Consider the following 14,041-nt stretch of genomic DNA (forward strand, 5'->3'; position numbering starts at 1 on the left):
TAGAAAGATCATATCATGGGGAACAAGTGTACTAAGTTTCAAGTTGATTGAACTTCTTCAAAAACTACCTTGACCAAAAACTTTAACCTGAAGCGGACGGACGAACGGAGGCACAGACGGACGGACAGACGAAAGGAGGCACAGACCAGAAAACATAATGCCCCTCTACTATTGTAGGTGGGGCATAAAAACTGCAAAATTTCCTTAAAATTACTAATTCTGGGGCAGCAACCCAACAACAGGGTGTCTGTTTTGTCTGAAAATTTCAGGGCAGATAGATCTTGACCTGATAAACAATTTATCCCTTGTCAGATTTGCTCTAAATACTTTGGTTTCAGAGATATAAGCCAAAATCTACATTTTACCCCTATGTTCTATTTTTAGCCATGGTGGCCATTTTGGTTGGTTGGCAGGGTCACACCACACATTTTTTAAACTAGATACCACAATGAGAATTTTGGCCAAGTTTGGATTAATTTGGCCCAGTAGTTTCAGAGAAGAAGATTTTTGTAAAAGATAACTAAGATTTACGAAAAATGGTTAAAAATTGACTATAAAGGGCAATAACTCCTAAAGGGGTCATGTTGACCTTTTTGTAAATCTTACTTTGCTGAACATTATTGCTGTTTACAGTTTATCTCTATCTATAATAATATTCAAGATAATAACCCAAAACAGTAAAATTTCCTTAAAATTGTCAATTTAGGGGCAGCAACCCAACAACGGGTTGTCCGATTCAACTGAAAATTCGAGGGCGAAAGATCTTGACCTGATAAACAATTTTACACCATGTCAAATTTGCTCTAAATGCTTTGGTTTTTGAGTTATAAGCCAAAAACTGCATTTTACACCTATGTTCTATGTTTAGCCATGGCTGCCATCTTGGTTGGTTGGCCGGGGTCACACCACACAATTTTTAAACTAGATACCCCAATGATGATTGTGGCCAAGTTTGGTTTAATTTGGCCCAGTAGTTTCAGCGGAGAAGATTTTTGTAAAAGATTACTGAGATTTACGAAAAATTGGTTAAAATTTTACTATAAAGGGCAATAACTCCAAAAGGGGTCAACTGAACATTTTGTTCGTGTTGACATATTTGTAAATCTTACTTTGCTGAAAATTATTGCTGTTTACAGTTTATCTCTATCTAATAATATTCAAGATAATAACCAAAAACAGTAAAATTTCCTAAAAATTGTCAATTTAGGGGCAGCAACCCAACAACGGGTTGTCCGATTCATCTGAAAATTCGAGGGCAGATAGATCTTGACCTGATAAACAATTTTACCCAATGTCAGATTTGCTCTAAATGCTTTGGTTTTTGAGTTATAAGCCAAAAACTGCATTTACCCCTATGTTCTATTTTTAGCCATGGTGGCCATCTTGGTTGGTTGGCCGGGTCACCGGACACATTATTTAAACTAAATACCCCAATGATGATTGTTGCAAAGTTTGGTTTGATTTGGCCCATAGTTTCAGAGGAGAAGATTTTTGTAAAAGTTAACGACGCTGGACGAAGACGCCGGACACCAAGTGATGAGAAAAGCTCACTTGGCCTTTTAGGCCAGGTGAGCTAAAAATGTATTTGAAATTAGCTAGAAATAATAAATAAATTGTGCAAAGGGGTCTAATAAGTACTTAATAATTTCAAAATTTTCATGAAATTTATTCGTTATACTACCGACACCTGTACCGATAGGAATTGTAGATAAATAATGCATAGCTTCTGCTGAGACTGATTAATTTCAAATAGCAATGAAAAATTGAAAAAAAAATCAAAGTGGGCTCAATTATATAATTAATTGAGAAATTCAGGAGATAACATGTTGTTGGAGTATGGTCTTTGTTGACATGTCATACATGACTGATTTTTGCCAATTCTCAAATTAGATATAACAGAAAAAATTGTGTATATAATTTAATGTTTGATTTAAAAGGTTTTTTTTTCTATTTTTCCATATAACTACTTAATCATCAAACAATAAATACAAACCTAAATAAGTGACAGTCATATCATTTGGAGAATAAATCCAATCTCCATGGAAATGAGTGCTGCCATCTAGTGATAAAGCATCTGTTTCATTGACACAGATTCCATCAGTTTCCACACAATCAGGTTTCTGTGCTACATTCATTTTAAAGATGACCCAGTCCCCATCCTAAGGAAAGGAACATATAATTGATGTCCATAAATCTATAAACAGGTGGTGAAGGGTTATTTTTGTTTATCATGGAAAATTAATGATAAAGAGAAGACAGTCATGACAGTTTAATAAATGAGTAATCTGCTCATGTAATATTCTTTACAACAAAACTTGACTATTCTTAAAGGTCATACTTTTGAAGGCAGGATAGCTAGTGACCTGTTGTGGTTTTAATCTTCATCATTTAATTATGGTAGACACTGGCGGAGTCAGTTCAATGACTTTATATCAGTTCTATAAATTTTCTGAAAAAAGATTCCCTTTTATCATACAAAAGCATAAACCAGGAGCATATATGACAACATGATCAAATGTCTCAACAGAATAATTTCCTTTTTGCAATTAGTTCTTTTTAGCTTATTTCCTAACTTTTTATTAAACATGTAAAAAGCATTTGTCATACCGTCATTGAATCTAGAACACCAGTAAAACTTATGTTTGTTGTTTGATCTGCATCTTTCCATGTAAGTGTGTACGTTGTCTGGCTGACCAGATAAACCATCCACCCTTTTTTATGTGTCATCCTTTTCTTTGCCCATGGGCCGACAGATTTACCATTGCTACTTTCTATCTCAAAATCTTTAAAGTCTAATGATTCAGGTTTTATATTATTGAATGAAAATCTGTGGAATTTGACATCTGGAGGACATATACTGGCTGGACTTTTTCCAGGGTGTGAAAATCCGGGGAAGGCCACACAAGAGTTTGGTAAAAGTCCTGTTGTTGTGGCAATAGTCCAACCTGCTTTTGACACATCATCGATCAAAGAACCATCTAAATCCTTTACACGTCCATGGAACTCCCAGTCAAATATTCCTCGATGGTTAGGGCCAACATTATTGAATACCAGATTTTGAGTTTGAGCCATACATCCACCACTATAAGTACTGCTTTTACCCGTTATGGATGCATATTTAAAGGCTGCACAGTTTGACTGGGTGCATTGATGAAACTCTACTCCATCCACTAACAACCTGTGAAAAAACATTTGTCAAGATAAAAAATATTCCAAACAAGAATGTTTCCCTAGTACACAAATGCCCCACTCACACTGTCATTTTTTCAATGTTCAGTGGACCATGAAATTGAGGTAAAAACTTTAATTTGACATTAAAATTGAAAAGATTATATCATGGGGAACATGTTTACTAAGTTTCAAGTTGGTTGGAATTCAACTTCATCAAAAACTACTTTGACCAAAATTTTTAACCTGAAGCGGGACAGACGAACAAACCAACGGACACACACCAGAAAACATAATGCCCCTCTACTATCATAGGTGGGGCATAAAAACTCATAAGTAAAGTTTCTGTATTAAAATCAACTGTCATTCATTTTTTTTTTAATTACAGTTGGTAATATATATATTCATAACAAAATTCATGAAACTTGCTCAAAGTATTGTGTTGCTTTTGAGTGACCAATAAATGGTCGACAGATAAACAACAGTAGATCATGATAGTACATGCCCTTAATTAGAACCATTTAAGACACCTATAATATCGTTCATAATAGACAAGTGTCTATCAAATATTTCATGCTTTCTGAACTGTTTCATTTCATATGCATCCTTGGCTTTTAAATATTAGGATTTGAGAATTTTTGATTAAGATAAATCCAGAAAAGCACTAAGAACGCATGAAATTATTTAATGTGTTGTGTAATTTTTTTTACCTATTTGTGAGTGGAAGAACTATGCCACCTGGGCTATTGGCAGATCCTAGCAATGGTGAAGACATGACAACAAATCCATCTTTAATCAATGCTCCAGTGTCTGCATAGAAATCACCTTCCATAATTTGTTTAATCTCAAATCCAGCTTTTCTATTATTGACCATTTCAAAATTTTGAAATTGTACTGCCCCTCCATTAACAAGCTCCGCCCCTTTGTCACAATTCCATGTGTACATATTCTTAAATACAGCGGTTGTTGGAGTTCCACTGGATAATCCATTATCTCGTGGCAAATAATCTTCAAATAGCCATAAACCAAACCAGCCACAGGAATGACATGAATTATCTTCAAATTTACCCATTATATCATGTTTTGGATTGATAGAGTCGGTACGAGATGGACCTGTTGGAGTGCTTTTAAGTCGATACCAAAAACAGAAATGAGTTCCACCAGCAGCTGCATTGTTTGTTACTGTATTATTAGGATGAGTTATCCAGAAGGCTGCAGGTGTTATATCATCATTCTGTAAACTTGAACTTTCCCGTACAAATATCAGAAGGTTGCCATCAAAAATGTTTCCTGTTTCAATACCATCTTCCAAAAAGAAAGCTCCACCCATTACATTAAATCCCACATTATTTTGAACCAATACATTGTGAGTACCATGGATATTGACAGCTCTGTTAAAGGTTTGACGGAAGGCGCAACCTTTTACATAAGATCCTGTCATATCTCCATTCAAATGGTAATGCATTGGATATCTTCCAAGACGGAAAGCTTGTCCAGCATGAGTAAACTCCACATATTCAACATACGCCTGGGCTAGATGTTTATCATATTCAGGTGGATGGACTATAATTTGAACACCAAACTGATCATTTCCGAGTTCTTCACCAAATCTTCCTAGAAAGCAGCTTTGTACAGCAAATTCACCTGTAATTACCCAACAAATAACACAATAAAACATTGAAGATACCACTGTTTAGACTACATAGAATTATATGATCTAGAAATCACCAATCTCCTTCATAGAAAAAGTCTTAAACTATGAATGCTCAAGATACCACTGTTTAGACTACATAGAATTATATGATCTAGTAATCACCAACCCTGTTCATAGAAAAAGTCTTAAACCGTGAATGCCATAACCAAACTTTAAATTGAAATTAAAACCTTTATTCAATGTTTTATCAGATATTGTCAAATGGTACCATTTATGACATGGAAACCAAAAGAATGAAATTTTCAGTTGAATAAAAATAGAGCTTTCCTTCCACATACATGAGCAAATAACCCCATCCCCTATTAAACGCATTTTAGCAGCAACTATGAAGATTTTAAATTAAGACAGTGGCATTTTGTTATTTTGGGTTTCAGTCATTCATTGTAATATTAATCATTGCCTCTGAGTTAGTTATTAACATGGTTACCGATTGGTCCATCATACAGAATTTATAATACTGATTCAGGAACAAATTCTTCGGTAAGTATACTGTAAATATACAAATTAAAGGTCAAAGTCAAGGTCAGAATGATACTTCTGCATACAATGTTTGTTAATCTAAGTGCTACAGTAAAAAAGTTATGAACCAAAACTCAAATAAGATTTAATGTTTCACTATCATAGACGTCAAGGCCAAAATTATCTGTTTTTAATATTCTATGCATTCATTACTTTTCTATGGTTCCAATTTTTCAAGATTGAAGAAACTTTGTATTATCGTGGATATTTGATTTTTTTGGTTTTACTAAGCACTGCATACAAGCCTATAGCAAATTTGTAATTTGTTGAACATTTAAATTCGTTCACCTGTAACCACGAAATCGACAAAAATTGGTATCCCATGAATGAATCCACAGTAAACCTATTTCAGTCAAAACCACTTATGTACAAGTACAGCAGATGTTAACAAGTAGACCATCATTAGAAAAATATTTTACAAACCTGTATTAAATCCTGCATCACATTTTTCAATCTCTTCTTCCCATTGGGGGTCGCTGAACCCTCTTACAAGAATATTACGTGTCAACATAGCTACTTCTGCTCGGTATTCTAGTGTGTGTCCACCAATTGTTTCAGAGGTTCCCAGATGTTCATATTTCAGCATATCAGTCAGGTGTATCTTTACCCCGTTCGCCTCAACATAATCAATAGTATGTAATTCATTCTGTTCTTGTGAGTTGAAGTGACCAGTAGATGCTATAGCAATTTGATCCCCATTTCTCCATGGTCTTGTACCATTGACCACTGAGTCTTTAACAGTTATCGTGTTACTCCCAACAGTTGCAGTCATGGCTAACTTTGTCCATGTAACATCTATGACCTGACCTTTAAATAGATTGAACATTCATAAAAATAAATAAATGTGAGTAGTTACACATTTACAGACATAACTTAATAAAGATCAGCATAAATATGTTGATTAAATGAATATATCTTTTTTAAGGCTTAAGTGCCTAGGGCTAATATGGGATGATGCCAAGGCTGATATAAAAAAGGACATGCCATAATTTATATAAAACAGTATTGGTGATTCAAATTTGTATATTTACATTTAAAATGCATATCTAAGGCTGAAATATCGCAACAATTAAGTCATTCAGGTATTCTTCTCTTTGCATATTTCCATAGAACATATCAAAAATACCAACAAAAAAAAGAGAAAATGAACAAGAAGACTCTCCTGCATATTAAGCCTTTAAAACAGGTTTATTATTTTTTACTCAGAATTTCATTTAGACATGTTTCCTATTTACTCAGGGTTAAGTTTAGACAGATTTAATTGTTTCAAATTAAACAAACCATGAAGATCCAGTCTGCCTTCTCTTACACCAACTGACTTTGTTCCATAAATCGGCAGTTCTTTAGTTCTGACATGTCCAGTACCAGTGATAATGGCTTTATGTTGAAAAGGTTTATCCTCTGTACCAACCTATTTTAAATTTAATATACTGTGAATTTATTATTATTCTTTTGATACCAATTTTTGAGGATATTGTGGGTACAGCTAATGAACCACAAAATAAATGTTCAACGAATAACAAATTGGCAATAGGCTTGTATGGAGACTTGGGTAAAACCACAAAATTAAATATCCACGAACATGCACATTTTCCTTAATCCACAAAAAATGGTATCAATGAATATGAATGAATTTACAGTATTATTATTTTTAATTCAATACACCAATAAAAAATGGGTATACCAAAAGCAAATCAGAAATTCAACAACTTCCACTGCACTATCTGAAGTCGACTGAAGAACTACTGTGGATTCATGATTATTCGTTGGATACCAATTTTCATGGGTTTAGTGGTTAAAGGTGAACCACAAATTCAAATGTTCAACGAATAACTTATTTTAAATAGGCTTTATATACAGAGATATGCAAAACCACGAAATCAAATATCCACAAATATTTAAGTTTTTAGCAATCCAGGAAAATTGATACCAACGAAAATAAATGAATTCACAGTAAATATTTTTTTTAATAAGAAAAATTGAAAGACTTTGCTAGGCACATTAATAAAAGATATTTTACTTCCAAAAATGTGCCATATATCATATAATTATAATAGAAGTGGGAAAGCCAGTTTTACTTTAAATGACTTTTACTTCATTTGTAATGATACGATTTCAATGTTTTATTCATTTTGTCATAACAGCAATGAAATTTGATGAAATAACTTTTAAAACTAAATAAAATTAAATGAATTAGCAAGGATATGCTTAACTTAAATGCTTTTATCATTATTAATCTTGTAAATACATCCACTTTTGACATCTAAAAATTTACTTTCTCTATATAAATTGCTAGTCCTCAAAATAACAAATCGAATACCTGTAAAAGTCCTCCATCTAGGATTAAAATGTTGTCTGCCCTTATTTCTACATCTGCCTCATCAAATATTAGCTCACCACCTGAAATCAAAATATGTATTATATTAAATTCATAAGAAACCCCAAATTAAAAAAAAATAATGCATATGTTTTTAATAACTCAATGGATAGTTTTCATTATAAAACTTCTGTACATATACTTTTTTTCTGAAGAAAATTCTTTAATTTGTTCATATTTAGAAGAAGTTTACTTTATTTTAATTGCTTCCAATACCCCGACATATTTTCCGTATGCAAAGTGACCTCAGTCACTCACTCAGTGACCCATCTCGTAAAAATCTGGTGATCGCAATACGCATGGATGTCCTTAAAATAAACTATTATCTGATTGTACATGTTAAACACATGCTCAATATCCATACTTTTTTGCTGTTTGTTGACAAACAGGTGACAATCGTTAAACTTTGGCTTCAAAACACGAACTTCAATTACCTGCCATATTTTCACAACAACACTGACAGATTGAAAAAAAATTGACGATTATACGAAATTTATGCGAAAAAAATGATAAAATCGTGCACAGAAGACTAAGTTTATGATGTTTGTATGCATTGGTTCAAGAATTGGAATAACATTATTTTTCACCGGTCACTTGTTTATTATGACTTTATAAGTAACAGTTTTTTTCAATAATTTGCAAGTTTAAGCATGTTTCGGGGGTTATTTGGATGGGGACATATGGTAATCAAAGAGCAGATTGCTCTGAGGGATACGATTGCCATTGTTTTCATTGACTCATGTATACATCTAGCTGGATAATATTATTTTCAAAACTAATTCAACTGCACATGTAAAATGTAATTTACGTAATCTGAATAGTTACAAAATAGCCAATCCCGGTTAAAAGTGTATGAACAATGTACTTAGGCCTAATGTGTTTTATTTTTGTACTATCAATTCCAAGTTTACTTTCCACAGCAGTCACTGAGACTAAGAGTGGGAGAAGTATTTCACTTCGTATCCAATCACCTATCACCCCATTCCTAACTCTTTAAATATTTAATTTCCTTTGGGTCAGTGATCATGACTCCTTTCCGTACACATTTTTCGGTTTAAATTGTGATCGTTTTTAATATAATATGACGTTTATCGAGAGAACGAGTTAATTTTTCTCAACGTGTTGTTTTGATTCAGAATTCAAGTGACTTCCAGAAGGGAGACAACTCGAAACGATAACATGGAAGACTCAAGCTCCATTTCGCCTGCAGGGGTGTTGAAGTTAAACCATTACGATGTGGACTACATTTATTTAAATTTAAATGATGCATATGATTTAAAATTATGCAACAACAATAACCCTCAATAGCAGACATACATAGAAACGAGCCCATGAGTTATAAATTAATCAATTGAGTGGGGAATCCATAGCAACCATTTAATCTAATAGCCCTTGAAGTCAAGAAAACTATACGCATGCGCATAATTACCTAAACAAACCCTGTAGTAAGAACGTATATTAAACCTAGATGGTTCTCTATTTCTTTATGGAAGTACAATATCAAATATCAGTTTAATAACGGTGACATACAAGTAAAACTCCACTTCAGTTCTTATATGACAGAAATAGATTTATCGGAATTCAGAGAACACATACTGGGGAATTCCCTCTGACGTGTTTCTAAATTTATAAAAACACTAAATATTAATACTGCTTAATTCTGATTTTCCGTGTTGTTAAAAACACGCATATCAGTCAAGGGAAATATCAAACATAAAGATTATGAAAAGAACATTATAGGAAAGTTGTTTAAGTTCAATCCCTTTGTTTGTTTTTACCTTTTAAACCAAGACAATCATAAGAATCTGAGATGGTCCTTAATGTTTAGAAGAAAACGCTTGACGTGAGGGCATTGTCCTGAGCCAATGGTATAAGTCTACAGATTGCTTGAAAGCAATCATATCCCAAAAACTACCCCTTTTAAAAATGGTTGGATCAGCCACTGGTGTTATTGCTGTCTTCACAGGAAAGAGTACATCACAGTCTTAATGTCCTTTGTAATAATAGGTTGGAGTGAAATATTCCCCATTTCTGCTTTATTTTGATATACCATAGCTTCTGAACAAATCTATATATCTATTTTACGTACATGCATATCTTGTGAATGCTTTGTAACCTTATGACTTGATTTGCCAATTGTTGAACTAATAAACTCACCTTGTATCAACAAAGCTTTCAGAGATGCTGTGTTCTGATCCAGAACAACAGTTTGTCCTTTCTTTATTACCACCAAAGTACCATCCCCTGGTGGAGGGTTTCCACCCCAGGTCCAGGGGGAAGACCACAGATCAACATACTGGAACTTGGCATCTCCAGGACTAGCCTGTAATAAGTTTAAAAAAAAATGTATATTTACAAGATACAATATTAAGGGAGCTACCATTTGATTTTATATATGAGAGGCTAAGATGAAAAATATTGTCCTACTGTCTCCCACTTAAAAATCAAATGGTAGCTCCCAAATAAAGAAATGCACATGTCATTGTACACAAATCTATGCATTGTACGTACATTGTATTTTCACTCGATGCCTGGAAGTCATTGTATAAAAAGATCTACATAACATCATGTTTAATAAAGGCTAGTACATCAACAGGTATTTCTCAATAATCATTGTCTGGAACTAACCTGTATTCAATCAGTTTATTCTGCAGTTAATATGCAAAACTTTTCTTCCTGTCTAACAATTAATGCAAGTTTGGTTGCTCTCTGTCAAAGTAGTTTGAGGGGAATTAGAACTTACAAAAGTATGACATGAATATATACAAACGAAAAAAAACAATAAATTAATTCACCTTAATGGCACCTATTACATGTGGAGGTATTTTTTTCCCTGTTTATTAAAAAAGATTTTTTTCAATAGCAGTGTTCTCCCCAGGCCCTTAAAGGACCACGGGCCCGCGATGTATAATTTTCTACCGCGGTGGTATCGTTCTTGCCGCGATGTATAATTTTTCTCCGTGGTGCTAAAGTTTTCGGTAAAAAAATCGTATCAAAATCGGTAAAGTTTCAGATGACTTCAACTTTCAGTGAGGATTAAAATTTTACATGAAAATTGACCAGTTCTAACCAGTTTAATCCAGTATTGACAAGTAGATTGTTTACACCACGTGATCGATTTACCTGTTGAGGTTAACCTTGATGATTGGATTTAATCGATGTACATGATTCTCTTGTGTTTTAATTAATTAAGAGATCATATTTTTAATAACAGACTTGTAATAGGGGACAAGCAGACATTTGTTAATGAACTCTATTACGCCAGTCTTTAGTCAAAATAATTTGCCTGTTAGAAATTAATTGTGGAGTTACTTCCCCTGATTTTGCTTATTACAAATAAATGCTCCTCACATATAATTTCTCATTGAAAATTAAAATAAAGTACAAATTGAATGCAAAATTATATTAGAATGTTACATTAAGGATAAAAACTTTCGTAGAACATACCAACAAAAATGTTTTGCAAATTATTTTAGAGAATCATACCTTTATTGATACACAGACTTTTATATCAAATTGGTAGTAATTTTCAAATTGCAATGGATGTAAAGCTAAATGCCTAAATTTAATAGGAATATAAATTTTAAAATTACTTTCATATTTGAAATAAAATATTTTAACTATATATAAATAATTTAAAGTAAAAACTAATATGCATAAGAAAATAAATTAATTTGTTGTTAAAAAGAATAGAAAGTTTTTAATTTACTGAAGATTCTGTATCAAAAATTAATCTTGTTCAAAGTTCATTGTTATGGTCAAATCTAACATGGGGAATGTGTAGTGTAACTACAAGTATTGGGACAAAATGGCTTGATCAAAATATAAGAAGTGACTTTAGTTTAAAGACTTATTGTGCTTTCTTTTCTTTTTCAAAGATATTAAAGTATACAAACTGTTTTATTGATTTACTTTTTCTACCAATAATGTTCTGACCCAAAGTCCATACAACACAGTACCATAGTAAACAAAACAAAGGCAAAAAGGTAATGACAAAAACTAACAAGAAAAAAATAAGCGACGCAACGCGACACACAATATTGTAAAATTCATTTCGTCACGCGTTACCCTGGTGCTATCCAAAAATCCTGGGGAGAACACTGAATAGTACCTCAATAGAATATCCATTTCCATTGACTTGGACCATGACACTAGTGACCTCTGCTGGTGAGTGCTCCCCAGTCATACATGTTACTTGATTATCCACAACGTTAATAACTGTGCATGGTGTCCCTGCTATCTTAACATCAACATTCCCGGTTACAGTTCTGTAAAATATAAAATTGTCACAAAGATGGTTTGAGTCCTTATATTGTCATGGTACCATAACATCAACAAATCCAGCAACAGTTTTGTAAAATAAAATAAATTGTAACAGGGATGGTTGGAGGCCTTATAGGTTCATGCTACCATGACATCAACAAACCTTGCAACCAGTTCTGTAAAATTTATAACATTAATAGTGCTGGTTAGTACCAATGGAATCTATCTTATAGGTTCATGCTTCATTTATTATTACAAAATTAAAATACTAAAACAATAGATGTTAATATTTAAATATGCCCTAAAGATATGTATACAAGCTGATGTCTGTGGTATTCCATTGACACATTAAAATATATGAATACTTCTCTGCTTGACATACACCCCTGTCTATACCAAATGATATGACAGATCTCAAGCTAATAACATTGTTGATGTTTCTTAAACTTGATGTGCTGGTTAATTTCAATGAGACAATAACTCAATTAATAAAGGGCTGCGCTTTAGCGCATGATATGCCCATTGCTCTTTTAATTTGTATACAAATTAAAAGTGATGTTACATTAATATATTCACCAAAGTTTCATAAAATCCCCCTTTTTTAAGTATAAAAATTCATTACTTAAGAAAATGTAAAATCTAAAATTTATAAAAGTGGAAAGGGAGCTTATGTCAATAGATATAAACAATTTATCAAAGTTGCATAAAATTTTGTGAAAGTGTTAGTTATTGTCCCAAAATTGGAAAATCCCCCCTTTTTTAAGCATAAAAATTCATAACACGGAAATGTAAAATCTGAAATTTATAAAAATTGAAAGGGAGCTTACATCAATAGATATAAACTATTCACCAAAGTTTCATGGACATTGGTGAAAGCCTTTTTGAGTTATACTCCGAAGTGTTGAAAATCCCCCTTTTTTTTTATGAATAAAGCCCCATAAATCCAAAACTTAAAATCTTAAATTTATAAAAATTGAAAGGGAGCTTACATCAATAGATATAAACAATTCACCAAAGTTTCATGGACCTTGGTGAAAGCCTTTTTGAGTTATTGTACGAAGTGTTGAAAATCCCCCCTTTTTTATGAATAAAGCCCCATAAATCCAAAACTTAAAATCTGAAATTTATAAAAATTGAAAGGGAGCTTACATCAATAGATATAAACAATTCACCAAAGTTTCATGGACATTGGTGAAGTCCTTTTTGAGTTATTGTCCGAAGTGTTGAAAATCCCCCTTTTTTTTTTATGAATAAAGCCCCATAAATCCAAAACTTTAAATCTGAAATTTATAAAAATTGAAAGGAAGATTACATCATTAGATATAAACAATTCACCAAAGTTTCATGGACATTGGTGAAATCCTTTTTGAGTTATTGTACGAAGTGTTGAAAATCCCCCCTTTTTTATGAATAAAGCCCCATAAATTCTTAAAGACGACGGGCGTATAAAAAAGAATAACAAATGATTAATAGAATAGAAGTCCCTTTTATAATACCTACCCAAATCCAGTTCCATCGATGGTAACTGTTACCCCTCCACCAGTTCCCCCTCGACGAGGTGTTACATTAGTGATGGAGGGAGTCAGGCTTGCCAAGTAAGTATAGGTAATTGGATTCCTTTTACGTCTTCCTGACTGGGAGTTCTGGACTTCTACATTACATCCTAAGGTACTCGTTACTGAAACTACAAATATATAAAAAATAAAAAAGAATATTCAACTTAGTTGACTGAACCTCTGCATTTAATAATGATATTCTGTTAATAAAACTGCAAATGTATAAAGAATAGGAAGATCAAAATGTTGACCAAAAAAACCCGAGTTCTTTATGATTACATCTGTCATGAACATTTTGCTGTCTGTGTCTTCTATATTAAATCAATCAATTTTGGCTCTCTAGTCTAAAATTAGTATAGAAACTGAAGTTTGTTTGTCTTTGTCATCCCTTGTGATTACGGTTATCATTTTGGTTTAAATCAGGAATAATTCAGAACACAGAAT

The 14,041-nt window shown here is 32.8% G+C and overlaps 2 protein-coding genes across 2 annotated transcripts in view; both read right to left on the bottom strand.

The window, feature by feature from the left end:
• The window catches only part of LOC143079186 (fibrocystin-L-like), a 40,336-nt gene extending 32,531 nt beyond the window's left edge, over positions 1-7,805 (bottom strand). Inside the window, exons 1-6 of the mRNA XM_076254418.1 lie at positions 7,722-7,805; positions 6,683-6,812; positions 5,825-6,208; positions 3,879-4,812; positions 2,608-3,178; positions 1,994-2,159 (exon numbers count right to left, since the gene is read on the bottom strand). Coding sequence (XP_076110533.1) covers positions 1,994-2,159; positions 2,608-3,178; positions 3,879-4,812; positions 5,825-6,173 — 2,020 coding nt within the window. The 5' untranslated portion in view covers positions 6,174-6,208; positions 6,683-6,812; positions 7,722-7,805. The remainder of the gene's footprint in view (positions 1-1,993; positions 2,160-2,607; positions 3,179-3,878; positions 4,813-5,824; positions 6,209-6,682; positions 6,813-7,721) is intronic.
• A 1,877-nt stretch (positions 7,806-9,682) lies between these two features.
• LOC143079187 (fibrocystin-L-like) lies at positions 9,683-13,653 on the bottom strand. The gene is made up of 3 exons (XM_076254419.1): positions 13,542-13,653; positions 11,890-12,046; positions 9,683-10,101 (listed from the first exon to the last, which is right to left on the bottom strand). The coding sequence occupies exons 2-3, from the start codon at positions 11,962-11,964 to the stop codon at positions 9,847-9,849; spliced, it is 330 nt and encodes a 109-aa protein (XP_076110534.1). The 5' UTR covers positions 11,965-12,046; positions 13,542-13,653; the 3' UTR covers positions 9,683-9,846.
• Between the last annotated feature and the right edge of the window lie 388 nt (positions 13,654-14,041).

This window comes from Mytilus galloprovincialis, chromosome 6, assembly GCF_965363235.1.
Source record: "Mytilus galloprovincialis chromosome 6, xbMytGall1.hap1.1, whole genome shotgun sequence".
Classification (NCBI taxonomy): Eukaryota; Metazoa; Mollusca; class Bivalvia; order Mytilida; family Mytilidae; genus Mytilus; species Mytilus galloprovincialis.